The sequence below is a fragment of the Ctenopharyngodon idella genome, chromosome 3 (genome assembly GCF_019924925.1).
Source record: "Ctenopharyngodon idella isolate HZGC_01 chromosome 3, HZGC01, whole genome shotgun sequence".
NCBI lineage: Eukaryota > Metazoa > Chordata > Actinopteri > Cypriniformes > Xenocyprididae > Ctenopharyngodon > Ctenopharyngodon idella.
In genome coordinates, this window is record NC_067222.1 from 9,420,278 (window position 1) to 9,443,185 (window position 22,908).

Genomic DNA, 22,908 nt, shown 5'->3' on the forward strand with positions numbered 1-22,908 from the left:
CTTGATAAGTGATACATGCTGACTGCACTCCTCATCTGGTGTGAAGTTGAATGCATAGTGTATAGCCGTGCAGAAAGTCCTCTCTATCAATAGACAGAGGCTGATTTTTAAGATGCCTTCCAGAAGCCAATGCTAACTGGTAAAACTCCCGCACTGCAGAACCGTTTTCATATTCAGGTTGCAAAGGTTTTGCAGGGTACTGTTGACCATCCACATAAACAGCTAGAAACTCTAGGTCGTAGTTTTTAAATGTGATATAAGTGATATAAGGCGATCCCCAAGCGACACATCCACTTGTGAAAATATCGTCGCTGATAACGGTGGCACTTCAGTATAAGTATTTCTTTCAAGCGATGTTTGAGTCGGTGGTACTGTAAACAAGTCCAGCTCCGTTTTTAAACATTCTTCTGACATGTTGTGTATTAGAGCCATGTTCTAAAATATTGCATTAACCCTCTGGCCCTCTTCGTTTAGGAGTCACATTTGCCTTCTTTACGGTCAAAAGTGACCGAAGCCTTTAAAAGTAACTTTTTTGTTTTTCAGGAAAACCAATGTAATATATTTTTGTTCAATACTATTTTTTGATTATTATATAAAATTGAGGGTATTTTAATGATACTATGCAATATTTATACAATTTTTATTAGCTATTTTTCCCCATTGAAAAAAATACAACATTTTTTATTTTGCACTCTTTACATTTTAGAGTGTCACCCCTTCATTGCTGTGTACTTTTTTTTCTGCACAGTGTCTGATTTGTATTTTGTACCAACAAAAGATTCTCTGAGTTGTCGTATTTTTTCGTATTTCCCATTCATTTCCTATGTCTGTCATTTTTGATGACCCTTTAACATGTCCGAATCATATCCTTGATTTTTTTGTGTGTTCATATTGCTAATGCGACAAAAGTCACCAAGTGTCATCTCATTCTGATGAAGCTACGATTTTTAACATTTCAAAATATAAAATTTTTTGGTCAAAAATGGCAGAAGAGGGTTAACTGTGCTGCAGCTTTCCCAAATCTTTAAGGGAGATCTTGCCCAGCAAAAGGTAAAATATGCCATGCATGTGGAAAACAAGGGAATTTTGCTAAATGTTGCCGTTTAAAGCCACAGGGAGGCGCCAAAACCAAACGACAACTTCATTTGGTTCAAGCTGAGCCAGCTGTTACATCTGAAGAGGCATACCTCTACACAATTTCAGATGCTAAAAAAAACAAAACAAAACAAAACAAAAAAAAAAATGTCCAAATCATTCTCCACAATCTGCTGTATAGACTCATGGCTGTTAGAGGATTTCAGCTTATCCATCTGATGTTGTGGAACTAAAAACATCTTCTTAGCATACTCCATCGTCAGACCTTATTTAGAGGTAATCAAGCTTGTTATTCTTTTGGTGTGCCTTTGGAAGTAAAAACGGACAATGGCCCACCCTTTAATGGACATGATTTTGCTGATTTTTCCTCATATTTAGGGTTCAAACACACCACATTGTTCAACAAAAAAAGTCACCTGCTGAAGTTTTGTTTGGAAGGCCCATACGCACAAAGCTACCTGAGCTTTTTCTGAAACAACTAAGCTGCGATGACATGTTTCACCATACAGATGCTGCAGCAAAAGAAAAAATGAAATGGCATGCAGATAGGAAACATCACGCCAAACCTTCAAACCTAAAGGTGGATGACATTGTTCTGTGTCGACGACAGAAGAGTGGGAAGCTCTGTTCAGCTTTTGAACCTCAGCCATACAAGGTGATTTCTGTAAAAGGGCCAATGATCACAGCAGTCTCTGGCACTCGTAAGATCACAAGAAATTTGTCACACTTCAAAGTTCTGTGTTCCTCAAAAATTCACACAGAAGGAAAATAAGTAAAATGGATGATGGTTGGGAATTAAATATTCCAGGTCAAACCAAAACAGTAAGACCAGCAACACCGCTTTCATCAGTAGCTGGTCTACAGTCACAGACTTCAGAGGTCAGAAGATATCCACAGAGAGAGCACAGAGGACCTCCAAGAAGACTAGCAGATTATGAAATCCACAATTTATAAATTGAGGAACTCTTTGGATACTGAGTAAAATGTTCAGTGTTCACTGTTAATGTTTATTTGATTCATATGAAAATATCTGAAGGTAAAGAGGGTTGTAATGTTTAATGTTATGTTAATTATAGACACTAGGGGGCAGGAAAACATAGTTAAGGGTTTTGGGGGAGACAACAAAAAGGGAAGTTAAGTGTGTTAAAATGCATGTGTGAAGTGCAGGGAGAGTACTAGAGAAATAAAAATGTGTTAATTCATACACCAGAGTGTGATAAAGACAAGAACATTATAAGCACGAGCAGCAGAGCAGCTGATATGAGTGTGCATGTGCGGCGTACCCGAACGTACTACACGGCCTGTCACCGTTCTCGTTCTTAAATCAAGAATCGGTTGCAACGGTTTTCGGATCACCAGTACACAACCTAGAACTGCTTCTTTCGGACATGTCCGATTTGAGAACCGATAAGCTGATGATACTGCGCATGCGTGATTCAGCGTGTGATCTGAAGCTACTGAACAGTAATGACTGTGACATAGAGCTTAGATCGGGCCCAACAAATCAAGCCGGACCCTACCCGAGCCCGAGCACGTTGTGTCCGAGCCCGGCCCGGCCCGACAAGTTCACTGTAATTATGAGCCCGAGCCCGATTTAAACCCGACCATTTTTAATATGTGGGCCGTTATAACCAGGGGCGGCGCCAGATTTTTTTTTTTTTAACTCATGCTGCTGTGCTAGATCATTTGGGCTACAGGGGGGAGCTGCGCAGTTATATATATATTATATAAATACTGTTGCAGTTAATACTTAACATTGAAACTGCATTAACGTTTCAAAATAATCCATTAAAAAAGTTTCGATTTGAGCACTAATATTTTCAGCTCCATTGTCTGCATGTCTCAAGGCCACGCCCACAACAGGGGAAATATTATAAATATTCACGTATACTCCACCCACTGGAACAGTTTTTCACAGGAACCGAATATCACACAACACCGGCCCGCGATTGACAACGTCATAATAACCTATTAATAATCAATAAATTAGTCAATAGATTTATCGATATAAAAATAGTCATTAGTGGCAGCCCTACTTCATTGTAAAAATTAAATACAGATTAATGCTTACCATTAAAGTTATAAAACCTATTCAGTCAAGAGAAGAAAGTGATTTTCTTTGTCTTTTGTTCTTCTTCACAACTGAGTCACTGTCACGAATGTGGCTCCCTCGGCTCTTCCTCCGACCCGCCGGAGGGAGCCATCACCGGAATACTGATCAGTTCTCATTCGGACTACGTTTCCCATGGGCCCTCATTCCTGGGACTGATTGCACACACACCTGCACCGCATCACACTCACACTATTTAAGACACACACACACATCGCGAAGTCTTGATTTGCTGTGGTGATCATTTCTGAGCGTTTTTCTGTGGACTGTTTACCTGTTATCGATTGGACTGTTTATTCCCTGCGACCCTTTGCTGCCGACCCTGATCTTTGCCTGTTTCCTGGACTGTGATTGTTTTGCTGCCTGCCCTGATCCTTGCCTGTACCCTGATTCTGTTTGTCTGCCGCCTGCCTCGACCTTTGCCTGTTCCTGTTTATGCCTCTGCCTTTGCCCTGTCTGCTCTGTAAGTCCTTTTAAATAAATTAGCTGCAAATGGATCCACGTTCTGTCGACCCATCATTACAGAAGACTTCGCCACACAGCGATCCAGCAGCCCTCATGCAGATTTCATCTGAATTAACTGCCCAAGCCAACCAGCTTGCGGTGCATCAACATCAACTTAACCGCTTAACTTCCCTTACTGAAGAGCTGGTGAAGACGCTTCAAGGCCTCCGATTCAGTCCTGCCGAAACCGCCACGCCGCCGCCCACTGCTCCCGCCCATCCAGGCTTCGTGGCCTCCCCTGCAGTCAATCCTCGCCTAGCGCTCCCAGAAAAGTTCGACGGCACTCCAGCCAGATGTAAGGGGTTCCTTCTCCAATGTTCCCTGTTCATCAACCAGCAACCGTCTCTGTATCCCACCGAATCCAGTCGGATATCGTTTGTGTGTTCCTTGCTCACTGGCAAAGCACTGGATTGGGCCACCGCGGTGTGGAGAGATAACAGCCCCGTGTTTTCCTGCTTTCAAGATTTCCTGCGAAACTTTAAAGAAGTCTTTGAACATCCCGAAGGGGGCAAAAGCGCTGGCGATCAGTTACTTTCTCTCAGCCAAGGTAGACAAACAGCAGCCGAGTACGCGCTGATATTTCGTACTCTGGCCGCTCAAACGAACTGGGTTGAGGACACTCTAAAGCTGTTGTTCCGAAGGGGCCTAACACTGGAACTGCAGGCCGAACTCGCCTGCCGGGATGAGGGTAGCTCGCTCAACGCTTTCATTGAACTGACCATTCACATTGACAACCTGCTACGAACCCGACGCCCAGTCCGGCAATCCGCCTCAGCCAGTCCCGCTCTGGAATCCATGCAACTCGGCTATACCCCACTACTTCCCGAAGAGAGAGAAAGGAGACGACAACTACACCTGTGTCTCTATTGCGGTCAGGCTGGCCATGTCAAGATCGATTGCCCCGTACGACCTCAGTCCTCCATTACCAAAGCGGTGAGTTCCCCACATCACTCTAACTACTCTACCAACTGCTTCAAAATTCCCATTCAAATTACCGTTAATGGCCAAAGTCTATCCACTCACGCCCTACTGGATTCTGGAGCTGCTGGGAATTTCATGTCAGACTCATTCATCAATGATCATAACATCCCTTTAACAGACTGTAATTCCCGGTTGACAGTGGAGGCGCTAGATGGGAAGCCCATCGGCGGAGGCAGAGTGGCTCATATCACCGCTGAGCTCGCCTTGCAAGTAGGAGCCCTTCACCAGGAACAAATCCGCTTCTACGTTATTCACTCACCCAACAACCCTGTAATCCTTGGCCTACCATGGCTTAGAACTCACAACCCTCACGTTTCCTGGAAAGACGGCCAGATTGTGCAATGGGACGTTAACTGCCGTAAAAGGTGCTTGAAACAAATCTCTCCCCTGCCACTTCAAGCTGCTTCGCTCCACGATTCGGACTCTGGAAAACTTAACATACCCGAAGAATATGCTGATCTGGCTGTGGCATTCAGTAAAAACAAATCCACCGAGCTACCTCCTCATCGACCCGGTGACTGCGCCATCGACCTGCTGCCTGGTACCACGCCTCCCAAGGGCAGGATCTTTCCCCTGTCACAACCCGAGTCAGCGGCAATGAAAACCTACATCGAAGAGGAGCTAGCCAAAGGATTTATCCGCCCGTCCACATCACCAGCAGCATCCGGGTTCTTCTTTGTCAAGAAAAAAGACGGAGGTTTAAGACCCTGTATCGATTACCGTGGATTAAATGACATCACCGTCAAGTTCCGGTACCCCTTGCCTTTGGTTCCTCCAGCCCTTGAACAACTCAGACAAGCCGCATATTTCACCAAGCTGGACCTCCGCTGTGCTTACAATCTAATCCGCATCAGAGAAGGGGACGAATGGAAGACAGCCTTTTCCACAGCCACTGGCCACTACGAGACCCTCGTCATGCCGTTCGGGCTGTCCAACAGTCCTTCTGTCTTCCAATCCTTCATTAACAACGTCTTCCGTAACATGCTCAATCGATGGGTCATAGTCTACATAGATGACATCCTCATCTACTCCCGCTCTTTTGAGGAACATGTTCAGCACGTACGGGCAGTACTTCAAAGACTGATACAACATAAACTGTATGCAAAAGCCGAGAAATGTGAATTTCACCAAACCTCCACAACCTTTCTGGGTTACGTTATCAGTCGTGAGGGCGTGGCCATGGATGACAGTAAGGTGAGGGCGGTACTGGAATGGCCACAGCCTCGCACATTGAGGGAGCTACAACGGTTCCTGGGGTTTGCCAACTTCTATAGACGGTTCATACGGAACTTCAGCAGCGCCGCAGCCCCATTAACGTCCATGACCAAGCGGCAGTCCTCGCGTCTCATCTGGTCCTCGGAGGCAGTACAGGCTTTTCAAGAGCTAAAGGAGCGTTTCACCACAGCACCCATTCTCCGTCATCCAAACCCCGAACTCCCTTTCATCGTTGAGGTGGACGCCTCCAGCACAGGCATAGGGGCTGTCCTTTCCCAGCGCCAAGGTAACCCAGAGAAAATGTACCCCTGTGCCTTTTACTCAAGGAAAATGTCGGCGGCAGAACGTAATTACGATGTGGGCAATCGGGAGTTACTGGCTATGAAAGCAGCTCTGGAGGAGTGGCGTCACTGGCTGGAGGGAGCAAAACATCCATTCACCATTCTCACGGACCATAAGAACTTGGAATACCTGCGTTCCGCCAAACGTCTAAATCCACGGCAAGCCAGATGGGCTCTGTTCTTCACACGCTTCCAGTTCATGGTAACTTACAGACCAGGCTCTAAAAACACCAAGGCAGACGCACTGTCAAGGCAGCATGAGGAGGTGGAGCGGACAGAGAAAGTAGAGAACATAATCCCTGACGCCTTGCTGCTCGCTCCAGTTCAATGGGACATTATCACAGAAATCACACATGCTAACGAACAAACCGCTCCTCCTCCAACAAGTCCACCGGACCGCACCTACGTCCCAGCACCGCTTCGGGACAGGCTACTTCATCGCGTGCATGACTTCCCAAGCTCAGGTCACCCGGGTGTTACAGCCACTGTCCATCTGCTACAAAACCGGTTCTGGTGGGACTCTATGTTATCCGACACCACCTGCTTCATCACCAATTGTTCTCTCTGTCAAACCACCAAAGCATCACATCAAGCGCCAGCTGGATTGTTACAACCACTACCCATTCCACAACGTCCCTGGTCTCATATAGCCATTGATTTCGTCACTGATCTCCCAGAATCACAGGGCCACACCACCGTGCTCACAGTCATCGACCGCTTCTCAAAAGCATGCAGACTTATACCACTGGCCAAGCTACCCACTGCATTCGAGACAGCCGAGCTTCTGTGCAACTATGTATTCCGCTTCTATGGACTACCTGAGGACATTGTTTTCGGACAGGGGCCCACAGTTCACATCTCGAGTCTGGTCCTCCTTCTTTAAGAGCCTCAACGTCAATGTCAGCCTCACTTCAGGGTATCATCCAGAATCCAATGGCCAAACAGAGCGCATGAATCAAGAATTAACCAGATTTCTACGCACATACTGCCAACACAACCAAACTGACTGGAGTCGTTATCTGCTCTGGGCGGAATACGCCCAAAACTCCCTCCAAAAACCTGCCACGGGAGTCACACCCTTCCAATGCATCCTGGGCTTCCAACCTTCATTATTTCCCTGGTCTGGGGAACCATCCAATCTACCGTCTGTTACTGATTGGATGCAAAGAAGTGAGGAAACTTGGGACCAAGCTCACCATCACTTACAACGCGCCGTAAGAAGGCAGGAGATGCAGGCCAATCGTCACCGACGCCCCAACCCCCAGTATGCCGTGGGACAATGGGTCTGGCTGTCCACCAGAGACCTTCGGCTAAGACTTCCATGCAGAAAACTCAGTCCCAGGTTTGTAGGGCCCTTTCAAATTATCAAACAAATAACTCCAGTATCATTTCGTTTAGATTTGCCTACTAATTACCGTGTCTCTCTCACTTTTCATGTTTCGCTGTTGAAACCCTCCGGGGGTCCGAGAGAGGAGCCAGAGGGAGCCGAGGTCCGCTCCCCCCCACCCTTGATGATCGAAGGCGAGGAAGCCTATCAAGTACGAGAGCTGCTCGACTCCAGGCGCCGGGGTAGGAGACTACAGTACCTAGTCGACTGGGAGGGGTTCGGCCCGGAGGAGCGATCCTGGGTCAATGCGGATGATATCCTGGACCCCTCACTCACAGAGGAATTTCATCGGACGCACCCGGAGAGACCGGCCCCTCGTCCACGTGGTAGACCCCGGCGTCCGCTTCCTCGCGTCTGGAGCCGCTCACAGGGGGGGGGGCTCTGTCACGAATGTGGCTCCCTCGGCTCTTCCTCCGACCCGCCGGAGGGAGCCATCACCGGAATACTGATCAGTTCTCATTCGGACTACGTTTCCCATGGGCCCTCATTCCTGGGACTGATTGCACACACACCTGCACCGCATCACACTCACACTATTTAAGACACACACACACACACACATTGCGAAGTCTTGATTTGCTGTGGTGATCATTTCTGAGCGTTTTTCTGTGGACTGCTTACCTGTTACCGATTGGATTGTTTATTCCCTGCGACCCTTTGCTGCCTACCCTGATCTTTGCCTGTTTCCTGGACTGTGATTGTTTGCTGCCTGCCCTGATCCTTGCCTGTACCCTGATTCTGTTTGTCTGCCGCCTGCCTCGACCTTTGCCTGTTCCTGTTTATGCCTCTGCCTTTGCCCTGTCTGCTCTGTAAGTCCTTTTAAATAAATTAGCTGCAAATGGATCCACGTTCTGTCGACCCATCATTACAGTCACAAGTCACTGTGTATGAGACTGAGAAGCGGCTTGTGTGCTCCACTACTATAGATCAGTGGTCAGAGTTGGGCAAGTTACTTCCAAAATGTACATTATATATTACTAGTTACTGTCATTTGAAAGTAATTAGTTATATTACAATATTACTGTCTTTGAATTGTAATGCATTACACTACTTTTGCGTTACTTTTGAGTTACTTTCACCAAAATAACTACGGAAGTATGACGCATAAAATGCTAAATAGTTTATTGCTGCTCATTATACATCCAGTGGAGGGCGATGTGGTGTAGCATAATGACTGTGTAGGCCAGTGATCCTCCAGGGGGGCTTGGAGATAACTTAACATTTTTGAGATAGCTTAAAATTAATTTAAATATATTAATATCATTCATTAATTGTATTATTAACATGTTAAATTAAATGAACAAACACTTCTCTGCATATTCTGAGATTGTTTCAGGGCAGCCCATGCCGTTTCTCAACGCGCTGTGTGAAATACAGACTGAACGGCGGCTCAAAACACCCAACCGCATCAGTAACATAGTATACGCAAACTACATCTCTCAGCTGGATAAAGAAAACCAGTGTCGCTAATAAAGTTTTGATGGATGATGACGATTGTAATGAAGTTAAAGACGATTACAGTGACATACAGGAGTCGTACATTAGGCATGCATGAGTCCGTTATTATTGATGCGCAAACAAACCGTGTATGTGCGCTCGCGGCTCACTGATATTTCTGCATCTGTTGCTTTGTCTTGCCCACGCTCTCGTCCGGCTCATTCTTTCTCTTCTCCAACCCTGAAGCTCGGTTATCTTAGTGTTAGCGTGGCACCGGTTCGCTCAGTGCCGCACATAGCTTGCAATATTGCATTTGTCTATTACGTTCTTGTTCTTTTCTCTGAAAATAATGGGAGTAGCTAAGTTTCCGTCTCTGTAGTCATCTCTAGACATACTATTTTACCCACGGATTTGTTTTCTCTGGTGCTGGAATGTCTTGGTAAAAAATAAAACTAACCACTTAATTTCGGGTTAAAATGCATTATTGTAATGTGTGTTACTGAGATTGTAACGAGTATAATATTACCCAAATTTTATTAGTAATGCGTTATATTACTGCGTTACAGTAAAAAGTGATATTACTGTAACATAATTACGTTTGTAATGTGTTACTCCCAACTCTGTCAGTGGTGGTGCACGCGCTTTTGGTGTGAGCGCGAAGCAGGGGCGGATTAAGGTGGTCAGGGGCCCCTAGGCTGCTCTTTGTGTGAGGCCCCCCCACCTTAATCATTATGCTTTCTTGAAAAAATGTATTTAGTGCCATACATGGTCCACACGCAAATATTAAGGTTAACTGGCACACGCTCATCGAGACAGCCAATACTACAGTTTTTCTTCTATGTCCCTTCAACTGGTGGACCACCACAGTAAGACAATTACCACCACATTGCATAGGTAAAATGTGAAATTGAAAATCATAAATCATATAAACCAATATATAACATAGCATAGGCGGAGGGTGAACCAACTCTAGGGTAAGGCTAGATGCGATTCCTCCATGAAAACGAGTCTATGTCATGAAATAGGTCAGCAACCTATACACATCCCAATATAAATGCAAAAAAAATGTGATCTTCAAATTCTGAATGAATTAGGCCTATTATGGAAGCCCGTTTCCACCACTAAATAAAAAATTAAAAACTGTAATTGCGACTTTTTATCTCAACATTGTGACTTTTTACCTTGCAATTTTGACTTTTTTTTCCCCTCACAATTGCGAGTTATAAAGTCACAATTCTGAGATATAAACTCGCAATTGCGAGAAAAAAAGTCGGAATTGTTACTATATTGTGAGTTTATATCTGGCAATTCTGACTTTATAACTCGCAATAGTGAGAAAAAAAGTCAGAATTCTGAGATTAAGTCGCAATTACTGTTTTTTTTTTTTTTTTTTTTTTTTTAAGTGGCGAAAACGAGCTTCCATACTATAAAGCCTAGAAAGAGCATAAAAGCGCTCCCTTTATAACCACTAAACTGTCACTCATCTTAATTCATTGCGATCTCACAAAGTTTTGCTAATCGATTAAGCTGACTGAACAATGAATATCTTATTTGGCCTACATAATAACTATATTTTTTTTGTTAAAAGGTAAACGAGAGGATTTGAGTGTGCAGATCTCAGCACTGGACAAAAACTCATGCGTTCAAGAAATCATCAAGTAAGTTTGTGATTGGCTACATTGCTCAAAAATACGTTGTAAATAGAAAACCTGTTTTAGTTTCGACGCTCTCAAGAGCACAATCACCAAATCTGTTTATGATGAGACTGAGAGCATTAGCGAGAGTGCAGAATTCAGTTAGAATTCCGAGTTCAGCTCGCGCACTGAACAAAACTCCTGCGTTTCAGCGACTAATCTGAACACCTCTGATTGGCCATTGCAGTTGTAAGCTCAACAGAATCGTGTGTGATTGGTTATAGGGCGCAAGATCTATATTAAATGCCGCAACCAACACTTTTCATTTAATTTTTATTTTCACTTTATTACTAGATTTAGTTTAAATGTGCAGATGCATTTTTGGCTAAAGCCCCCGTTAATTTTTGACCCATTGCCAGGGGAAGCTAAGCCTTCCCCAGCTCCGCCTATGATACATAGCCTAATCAGCATAAAACTTGCCACAGCGCACCAGTAAACGTATTTATTATGAGTGTGTAGTGAAAAAACAGCAAGCAGTCTTTCTAAACATTTTAATAATTTATTGTTTCAAGCTTTCTACAGATATATTTCTCGTGTCTGTGAGGGAAGTACGGTTCATGTTTGTTACGTGCTCAAGTTCACAGAGATGACAGAACGCGCATCCTGGTTGATTTCATTTCACAAAAGCACACCGTTTTCTGTTATTGTGAGTTTACAGAAATAAAAGTAGACCCTTTACAGTTTGTATTACTCTTATCTGTATGATCAAAATGACGGAGTATTTTAAGTTATCGCACCTGCGCCTCCATGTCATGCAGCGAGCGCGCTCTCCACACAAACGGATATGCACCAAATAATAGTGCACATTTATCTAGGACTACCAGGCTAACATTAGCGGACTTGTAAAGTTGCTACTACTTACATGTTTCAAGTGATAAGCCGTATTTGATGGTCGATGAATGATAGGCGAATGTTTGTATTTCCTGCGTTAACGATCTCTCCCTCACGAACTGCGTGACTTCGCCACGTCTTGATGTATCCAATGCCTTGAAGTATTATGTCAATTTAGGTATTTTTTTCAGTATATCTTGTTCACGTTGTTGTTTTAACCTTTGTATTTTCCGATTTTTGTGCTCCACTATCGTAATTTCTTTCGGACATTTTGCCGCTATGCCGCCTAGCAATAGCAGTGACGTAATGAAAATGATTGACATGATTTGATCAGCAGCTGATTGGACAGATGTGACCCAAATGTCACATCTATCCAATCACCTGATTTTTTAATGTTTCTTATGGGCCAATGAGGGTCTTTTTTTGTTCGCGCTGTAAATTAAAAAAATAAATAAAAAATAGCCTGGCCAATCCGGGGCCCCTGCACACGTGGGGCCCCTAGGCTGCAGCCTAGGTAAGCCTGTGCGTTAATCCGCGCCTGGCGCGAAGCCTGCGGGAATGACTAAAATAATGCGCAATACAAGCACTATTTAACTGGTCACCGATCCAGGCCGGAGCCGATCATGAGGAAAATTGTCTCTATTTTATATATTTTTCAGTATATTTAAATGATTTCATATATTGATCATAAATATATGGAAATACATTTTCGTTCCATAAGGGAGTTTATCATCAAAATCAAATTGATAAAAGTGATAAATAAGTCAGAAAATGTATATGACTCACCCATAACTGCGTTGTTCCTTGTACTTTTCTGAAAGACACATACAGGTACAATACTAATTAACAACTGATTAGAAATTGAGACAGGCAAAAAGAGAAGTTATCTATAAAGTACTCATAACTCACTCTTGTAAAAACTGAATTTCTAATCAATCATCAGCTGATATTTGATGAATGATCATCATACCTCTGTGATGACTCTGATCACGTCACTGTCTACGGTGTAGTTGAGTTTCCCCAGCGCTGCACATTTGATCTCATACTCAGTTCCTGCTCTCAGATCAGTCAGAGTAACTGTGTCTTGATCCTTCAGCACAGGTTCAGATGTCCAGTCTGTGTCCTGCTTCGGTTTATACAGTAATCTGAGCTCCACTGTAGCAGGACATGATGGAGGAACTTTCAGAACCACATTCTGACCTTTGACCTCTTCAGAGATTGGACAGGCTGGTTTGGATGGAGGAGTAAAGCAAACAGCTTCTTCACATTCACTTCCGTACAGAATAATGCAGGAACCAGGATAATTCTCCATTTCCTTTGATGACACAATGAACTTGTCTTGTTTACTGCTGTTTGAACTGATCAAGTTCTTAAATATCTTCAAGTTGCTTATCATGGTCGTTACAACATTAGGAGTGAGCCACGACTTTTGCTTTGAATCAGGACTCTTCACATCAGTTTCTCCTTGTGTTGAAGGACTCAGATAGGCAGTTTGTTGTTGAAGAAGCACATCTGAGCAGTTCAATGATGTGAATGTGTAACTGACCAGATTCCCAACCTCCAGATCCATCTTGATGAGATCAATGTTGTCTTTTACCTCAACATCTTTCAACTGTTTGAGGGTTGTTTTAATGATCTCAGACTCTCTTTCTCTCTCTTTCAGCCATTCTGCAAGATCACTTTCTCTGAATGGAGATTTGTCATTTTCTTGTAGAAGATCATTCAGTGCAGTTTCCTTCATCTTGTCCCCGCGGATGTTTGGCAGCAAAGAGCCGAGTTTCTTCACGAGTCTCAACTTGTACATGTAGCAGTTTTGCTTCATTTTCAGTATTTTATCATGAAATGCAACAATCATCCGAGCAGGAGAGTCTTTCAGAAAATCACTGCATTTCATCTCAGCTGTATTTAAACTCTCAATCACTGATTCAATCCTCATGATTAGATCCATGCTGATGTCTCTATGAAGTTTTGAAGTTCTCGAGTGAAGTTTGTCCAGAGGATAAAGCCAAACTCTCAGTGGAACCCCACAGTCTTGTTTTTCTCGCAGAAGTTTTGGAAGATCAGCAAAAACCTTCAATGCATCTTCAAAAGAGGTCGGGTTAGACTGTAGCTGGAAGTCGCCATAAAATGTACAAGTGAATTTTTTTACTTCAGTTTCCTGATTGTGATTCACACTTAGATCAGCATTTGCACCCGCATTAATGATGCCCTGCAGTTTATCTCGGGCCACGTCTACATCTACTTTCACTGTTTCTTTATCTTCATCAGATGAAACTTCTCTGTCAAACACAAAACAAGCATCTGCTCCATACAGTATTCCTGTCACTATATGTGTGGCAATATCATTGTCATAGTCAGGAAGATTTTCAGAAGGCAAATGATTCACAGTCAGTTCTTTAAACTCGCTGGTTGAACGATAATGTAGCGTCAGTCTCTGCTGTTTGAAAGACTTCTTGATGTCATTGAGATATTTTGCTGCTCCACCAATTTCGCCTAAGAGATCACCTAAAAGACTCAGTTTGAGTCCACCTTCAATATTCAGTAATTTAGTTTTGTCCTGAATGGAGTCTGAAGTTTTGATATTGTATTCTGTCTTAATTTGGGGACAAGGACAAATATATGGCTCCAGCTGCTCTTTATTCCAAAGTCTGATTCCTGGGGGGGAGATAAACCAAAATGTTTATTCAAACTGTACAAATTCAAAGCAAGTCCAGCAAAACCGTCAAACACAAGTTCGGCACAAACGAATCGCTTATTTACGTCATGTCTACACTTTGTTGGCAGAGATGGGCATAAATACATAAAAACTTTTGAAAATACACAAATATAGCGAGTTAGCTCAAAGAGGAAATATTAATAATTATTCATAACTTATTATGATTAATTATGAATATTTGAATCAGTGTTAATTTTGGCAGCCATTTTTGATTTAGTCTTAATGTGCGTCCCAATTCGCGTACTTATGCACTATTCTATGACGTTTTTAAGTATAAATAGTGCAAGTAGTGTGTTCACACTGAAAATTCCAAAAAGAAAAAGTATACTTCAAATACCCGGATGATGCACTAAATTAACGGAAAAAACGAAGTGTGGAATGTTGGACACTTCATGCACTCAACTGTCGCAGCTTTAATTACATAGCGGAGAGGGAGGGGCTATCAGACTTCGATGTTAAATGACAAAATAACCTTATACAATTCACGCACTATATGGATGAGTGCATAAGTACATAGTTTATAAGTGCATAGTGTATAGTGTGTCATTTGGGATGCAACTTTAGTCTTGCAACTTTAGAAAATGCTCTTTAGTTTTAGTCATTTAATTAGTTTAATTTTTGTCATTTTTTCATATTTTAGTCTAGTTTTAGTCGACGAAAAGTCATTGCATTTTTGTCAAGTTTTAGTCATTACTTTTAGTCAAACTACAGTTACCAATATTAATTTTGATAGCCATTTTATATGTAGTCTTTAGACAAAAGTCATTATAATTTAAGGATTTAACATCCTTCTGTATACCCTCTCTTTTCCACTTAGTCAACAGATTCAGTCAGCAAACGAGCAGCGCAATGTAGACCGACTGAATGGCACTTTAAGTAGAAAATCTCAAATGAAGATCGCTGAACTCCAGCTTACTTGTCTGTGTTTTCAGATCGTCCGCACTTCTTCCTCAGTGTAGAGAGACAGAATTATAATATTAATAATTGGTCGATATGATCGACTGCATTGACGCTGATAATTAGTCGAAGTCAATATTTTTAATCGACTGCTCATTTTATATTATTTTACCTTTTAAATTTAGTTTTCATGCTTTGACTAAAATAACAACCATTTCCTCCACACCACTAGTGTGAGCTAACGTTACACGCATCACATCAAAGTTTCCAACGATGGCGAGTCGAGTGCGATGTCAAATGAGTTTGTTAGCAAAAGTTTTCAAAGGCGAAGGGGTCTAAAGTATGGGAATACTTCAGATTAACGTTAGCTGATAATAAAAAGGTGGTTTGTACACTGAGTTTCGTTGGCATACCACAGCAGCACAAGCTCGATGCATAAACATCTGAAGAGGAAATATAGGGGCTATTCTGGATGATTCGCCCTTTCTGTACCAACACTGAAAGCTCAGCCAAACAGCTGATTATAGCTGTACAGGGCAGGTTTTTATTTCCCCTCTCCATAAATATATCTAGTAGTAAAGCTAATGCAATGGCTATCAATTCAATTAATCATTAATCACTAAATCAATTAATCATTTGCTGATACTTCCTCGTCATTGTGGAGAGCGCAGTTCATGGTTGCATAGCAACGACAGATGCCACAGAAAGGAGAAAATGGCGCGGCTTCGCTTTCCACGCGTTTTTAGACGCAACGTGAACGGCCCCAAATACTTTTTGAAGTAAGAGAAGTTGGGTCGTGAGAAGTGGAATTGAGAACCACTGTAAAGGTTAGACGGTTACTGTGTGCAGGCTTGATGCCCGTTTTAAGGACATTTCATTGCGGTATAATAACATTACGGCATAAATGACATAATGAATAACATTTAAAAAATACAAATTTATATATAATATGTACACAGTTAATAAATACTATTCATATACAATTTGAAAAGAGTTTGCCAAGTTAAAAGAACATTAAGAATGTTTTTTTCCACTCTGAATTTTTACATATATGTAATTTAGTAGTATTTTTCTCTCAATTGTAGGCAAAGCCATGTGACTGAATTCCTGCAAAAGACGGACTGCTCACCACAATTGGCTGCAGCTCTTACTGACAGTGTCCTGAATATGATTATCAAATTTATACTTTCTGGAAATCTGGCAACCGTAAGCATGAACGCTTGTAAAAACAGTCTGTAATGTTTTGTCTCCTTTATTCAACAAAAACAAAAAAGTAATTTCAAAAGAGTGACTTTGGTAAAGTTTTTAGTCTTTTAGCCACATTTCAGTCGTCTTTTTTCGTCAACGATATTGCACATGTTGATTTAGTCACAGTTATCGTTTAATGACAACGAACATTTTTCGTCATAGTTTTAGTTAACGAAATTAACACTGATTTGAATCAGTTAATTAGATTAACTTCATGTAGCTACATTAACATTACAATCAATCAATCAGTTCATCCTGTGAACACTCAGTATTGATTATTAACCTGTTAGCCAGCACCCCCGCTTTTGAAAAACCCAAGAAATGACATACCCAAACTAAAACAGATACAGTTCATGAAGCCTTTGCACTAAAAGCATAAGTATGGTCTCATTTGGAAGCAGACACTTTGCAGTTTATTGGAAAGTCATAATTATTGTCATAATGAAAAAAATACTTATAAATAGCTTCAGAATTTTGTAAAGTTATCAGAAATTTATTTTATTAAATATCTTTATGAAAATAAAATTGAAGTTGGCCTTGTTGCAATCTAGAAATGCACTGCAGCTAAAGCCACATGTCTCACCATGTTATATTTCTAATCTGAAGATGACAAGTCTAAAACTGTTTTATTAAATGTTTTTCAAGATCATGTCATGTGATTTTATTCTGAGAAGTCTCTAAAATGCTAACTGATGTTTATTGCTATCTTCTAAGCATCTATTCAGTGTTTTGTCTCTATTGTTTTGTGGTGCAAACTCCATTCAGTTTCAGTCTCCCCTCACACATTCACACATCTCCAGCCTGGTTATGGCTCTAATTATTCTTTTCTTTTTTCTCTATTATAATTACTGACGGTGTTCTATTCAAGCAGATTTAATCCCTCGTTTCTTTCATCAAACTTCTCACTTCACCTTCTTTGAAACTGTATCAAATGCCCTTCATGAAAAAAAAATTCAGTGAGCTTTACATTTCAAAATTATTCATAATAATCAGAGGTTGGTAGAGTCTCCAAAAACTGTACTCCAGTAAAAGTATAAGTACTTATAGAAATATTTACTCAAAGTAAAAGTGTAGAGGTGGAACCTCTGGATTGTTCAGATAGTTCTTGAAAACTGGTGACTCCGGTAAGAGAGTAAGGGCTTGGAGAGTTTCATCCAAAAAACTTTGATAAAGTTGGGCACATACAGGTGCTGGTCATATAATTAGAATATCATGAAAAAGTTCATTTTTTTATTGTAAATTATTTTTAAAAATGAAACTTTCATATATTCTAGATTCCCTACATGTAAAGTAAAACATTTCAAAAGTTTTTTTTTTTTTTTTTAAATTTTGATGATTAGAGCGTACAGCTCATGAAAGTCCAAAATCCAGTATCTCAAAATATTAGAATATTTACATTTGAGTTTCAGGTCATGTTGGTGAGATATTGGGTTGCAATAAAAATACACAAGTAAAGGGTATGGGTGTGTATATGTGATCTTAAACAAGAAAAATGGTGCAAATTACACAAATGAATATTACAATCATTGTTAAGATTTTAAACATTTCCATACTGCACATAAACAGATATACATTCAAACAGATAAACATATAAATGATCAATTGTCTGCAATCCGTTGACACATTCACAATTATGATGGTATAGCATCCCAAAATTATCTTAATATGGCTTACAGACCAACATTTATACATTAATCCCATACGGTAAAAATTATTTTATCTGGCCAAAATATATTTTAAATATATGGTAAATATATGTTGTAAACAGTGAAGTTCAATGAAATGTATTTTTGAAACTGAAAACATATTTTGTTTCAATCTTCATACTTGAAATATATTTAAAAATGTATTTTAATAAAAATTTAAATAAAAATAAATAGATGAATAAAATCGTTAGATGTACGATGTTAATAACTGTGATGTAATTTGAATTGGAAACCACTAGCAGCGCTCACGGACTTTTGGAGTACTGCACATGCGCGTCATTTTGAGCTGTAACGGTCGTCAGTTAACCGGGAGTTCTCGGAGTTATAACTTTATTTTTAGTCATCATTTTTCACATATGTAATGTTAATTGCTACTTTGGATGTATAATATTTTGTATTGTCAAGGTTTTTTAACTTTGTCAATTTAATGCCCTATTTGTTTCATTTGCTCACATGAGACGCATCTGAGATTTTTAGATTTCCGTTTTAACGTTAGTTGTGTTTAATTTGGACACTAGCTAAAACTAACGTTACACACAAAACATATTTAATATATATATATTTTTTAATTTTCAGCTGTACAGTGTTTGGGAGACCGTGCCGCTTGCTATTGTTGATCGACGATGCTGACGTGATCCTGTCACTGATAGTGGAGACTGTAAGTTTTTTGCTAAATTTAAATGTTTTTATAAACTTGTTAATTCGGCACACGTTATTCGCTCGTTATTAGAGTTCAGGCATACGCTGGTTTGGCATTAATGGCGTTTCATTCTCTCAAATTTTCTGTTTTTTTTTTTTTTTTTTTTTTTTTTAAATATAGCCTAGGTTATATAATACTGAAGTTTTTGCTCACTTTCTGCTGAATGACAAGCTGTTTTCGATGAACCAGTTGAGCCAGTGATTCAATAAGTCGCTTGTAACAAAAGATGCTTATTTGTCACCACCTACAGGTTTACATGTGTCATTCATTACTGTATGTACTTTTTATTTTCAGAAGCAGAAGCGGAGATAGTTTGTGCAACAGCAACATGGTGAGCATGATCATGAGACACTTTAAGTAGAATATTTTTTTTTTTTAAATTATTTAATTATTTTATTTGTGTAATTAATGAATTGATATGTTCTCTGCACGTGTGTCTTTGTTAAAGGGTTAGTTCACCCAAAAATTAAAATAATGTCATTAATTACTCACCTTCATGCCGTTCCACACCCGTAAGACCTTCGTTAATCTTCGGAACGCAAATTAAGATATTTTTTTGAAATCCGATGGCTCAGTGAGGCCTGCATAGCCAGCAATGACATTTCCTCTCTCAAGATCCAGTGGCTTCATTAAGCTTGGGAGCGTTATGAATCTTTTGTGTCGAATCATGATTCGGATCGCGTGTCAAACCGCCAAACTGCTGAAATCACGTGACTTTGGCGCTCCGAACCGCTGATTCGACACAAAAGATTCATAACACTCCAAAGCTTCATGAAGCAGTGTTTTGAAATCGGCCATCACTATATAAGTCGTTATTTTGGGTTTTTTTTTGGTGCACAAAAAATATTCTTGCGCTTTATAATATTAATATTGAACCACTGTACTCACATGAACTGATTTAAATATGTTTTTAGTACATTAATGGATCTTGAGAGAGGAAATGTCATTGCTGGCTATGCAGGCCTCACTGAGCCATCAGATTTCAACAAAAATATCTTAATTTGCATTCCGAAGATTAACGAAGGTCTTACGGGTGTGGAACGGCATGAGGGTGAGTAATAAATTATATTATTTTCATTTTAGGGTGAATTAACCCTTTAATATCTGTCTGTCCGGAACAGGTGCGGGTCCAAACCCATCTGACAAGCTTCTTTGTCTACATGCTGCCTGCCCCACCAGCCCAATGATTGTGCTGGAGAGCCTCTGACCACAAGTCATAGGTATAGGATAATGCTCATAGTCAAGTCATCTTCATTTCTGTAGCAAAAACAGCTGCACGGTAATTAACGTGGAAGTAACAATTCAAAAGACTGTAGAAATTCAAAAGTTGAATTTAAATATAAAGGCCAAATTACAGATTTTTTTTTTTTGGCTAAGAAAAATAAAGTTTTTGTTTCTGATAATACTAGAAAAAGGGATACTTCTCCCAAAAATGAAAATACTCTCAGAATATGACTTTCTTTCAAATGATGATTTTTAGAAAATAATCCATCTCTGTGAGTACAAGTGTAAGGTCGACGCTTCAAAAACCACACAGAGTAAAAAAAGCAACAGTAGTCAATATGTCCCTTGTTGAAGTGAAACACTAGGTGTGTGTTAGAAAAATACTAATATTTTAAAGTCTGTGCTTCCAAATGACTCCTCAAGCTTTAAAACACATCACAAATTACAACATGCTGACTTTGAGCCCATATTTGACAGTTGGCAAATTTGTAAGTGTAACAAATTTACCATAATAGTATTTTCCTCAAAACACACCTATTGTTTCACTTCAGAAGACACTCGTCAACTGAGGTCATATGGATTACCATCATGTTCACTTTGCGTGAACTCACAGAGATGGATTATTTTTCTTAAAATCTCTGTTTGTATTCCACAGAAAAAGAGAATGTCATAATCATCTGGAACAGCATATGAGGGTAAGTAAATGATGAGATCATTTCTGTTTTTGGGTAGATTATCCCTTTAAGTTAGGTTAGCTTAAATGAATGTACCTTTGTGATATTCCACTATCCCTTCATTTGTAAAAGTGAAAATGCAATGCAGAAGTGTAAAGAAAGGCTAATTTGACCTCTCCTCAATCACCAGTTTCTTTACTGTACTCTCCAAAAATATGCCCATTAAATATCTTTAAAATCCAGTATACCTGTAATTGTTTTAGTTCCAGTGTAAACAAAAATATCAGGAAATCCAAAACTAGTCAGAAGACAAAGTGCATGCCCTCTGTACCTGTACAGATGTTCAGTTATTGTGTTTTCTTTTGTAGGAGCAAAGAGCAAAACTGACAGTGGTGGAGAGAGAAGAAGTGCCCTTGACGAGGAAACCATGGCAGTTATATAGGTAAGTCAATACTTGGTGAAAGGAAAATTTACTAGAAAGATTTAGTTAACTAAAAAAAAATTAACTGATTTTTTTTCCCTTTTCCCCAGATTTTTTCCCAAATGTGTCCAAAGAGGCTTTGAGGATTTAAACTGGGGAAACTGAGACTTCTTGAAAGCAAAAAAGTTGTATTTGTTTTTGTATTTGAATATATTGTAATATTGTATATTTTTTGAACATTTTAAAGTATGTTCTTTGATGATTTTTATTCAAATGTTCACGTGTTATAGACAACAAATAAAAGTTTTTCAAATGTCACATGTGAATGTATTTTCTTGGGTTGAAATATATGTAGGGCAAAATATATTTTTAAATGCTTTTGAAAAATATATTTTGAAAATATATATTTTTTAAAAATATACAAAAAATATATTTTAGAAAATATATTTATGTAAATATATTTGAAAATATATTTTAGTGAATATATTTTTTGGCCATTTTTTATATTTTGAAATATATTTAAAAATATAAAAATATATTTTTTTTTACCGTATGGGATATAAAGACAACTTAACGTAGCACATGTCTTTGAATCTAGCACGCTAGCTTTCTGACATTGATTAACAAATAACATCATCTTGTGCAAATATACTCTTACAAGACTAATACAACATCATCACAACAACATCAGTATCATTAACATGCATGCTTTTACTAGAAATGATAAATAAACTAACTTTTCTGCATGAACTCACACAGCTTTAAAGTCGCGGATGCTCACCGTGACCCAGCGCGTGCAGTGTATGAAGCGCATGGTCTTAAAGGGGAAGGTGTATAGGTATCAGTAAGATGGAAGACATGCGCCCTCTAGTGGTTAAGTATGAAAGTGCAATTAAAGGGATAGACTTTCCTACATTGCCGCCCCCAAATTTAGGATCTAAATTTGTAATTAGGAAAGTCTCAGTGTCAGTTATTTTCTTCTTCCTCATCCTTCCATGATGGCAACTTAACTAACCGGGCAACAGGCCGAAGATAAGTTCGTCCTTTCACCTGTACTTCGGCGGTGCGTATGCGATTATCTACTCCTGGATAGGTTTTAGCCACTCTGCCAATAGGCCACAAAGCTCGGGGCAACTGTGGATCAACTATCATGATGATCTGACCATTACTTTGATTGGCATTGTCCTTCTGCCATTTTTGGCGGGGCTGCAGGCTTGGTAAGTAATGTGGGATGAAGTTAACTCAAAAGTGATCCGCTAGAATTTTGCCACCGTCTTCGACCTAACAGATCACTAGATGAGTAGATTGCTTGTGGGAGTGATGCATCACGACGACCCATAAGCAACAGATTTGGTGTGACTGGGTCTTGGTCGGCAACATCTGATGAAACGTAGCTGAGTGGCTTAGAGTTGATGATTCCCTCAACTTCCACTAGCACTGTACGCAAGACTACTTCAGTCACTGTTCGATTTCCCAAGACTACCTGAAGAGCAGTTTTAACTGATCGTATTTCTCGCTCCCAGGTCCCTCCAAAGTGTGGGGCGTGTGGAGGGTTAAACTGGAAAGTGATTTCCAGGCCTGCTAGATGTTCTTTAAGTGGAGCTTCTAATGATGCAAATGCCTCCTGGAGTTCAGTGGCTCCTCCTCGGAAGTTTGTGCGTCTATCAGCCAATATCTCAAATGGCTTACCATGGCGTGAGACAAATCGTCTTAATGCCATCAGGAAA

General features: G+C 40.2%; 3 protein-coding genes across 11 annotated transcripts in view; 1 reads left to right on the top strand and 2 right to left on the bottom strand.

The window, feature by feature from the left end:
- The window catches only part of LOC127509865 (putative leucine-rich repeat-containing protein DDB_G0290503), a 427,110-nt gene that overhangs the window by 207,629 nt on the left and 196,573 nt on the right, over positions 1–22,908 (bottom strand). The window lies entirely within an intron of this gene.
- Positions 1–22,908, top strand: part of LOC127509969 (DLA class I histocompatibility antigen, A9/A9 alpha chain-like) — a 421,940-nt gene that overhangs the window by 186,102 nt on the left and 212,930 nt on the right. The window lies entirely within an intron of this gene.
- LOC127509891 (cytolytic toxin-alpha-like) overlaps positions 1–22,908 on the bottom strand; it is a 63,272-nt gene that overhangs the window by 26,817 nt on the left and 13,547 nt on the right. Inside the window, exons 3-4 of the mRNA XM_051889157.1 lie at positions 12,566–14,250; positions 12,382–12,409 (exon numbers count right to left, since the gene is read on the bottom strand). Coding sequence (XP_051745117.1) covers positions 12,382–12,409; positions 12,566–14,250 — 1,713 coding nt within the window. The remainder of the gene's footprint in view (positions 1–12,381; positions 12,410–12,565; positions 14,251–22,908) is intronic.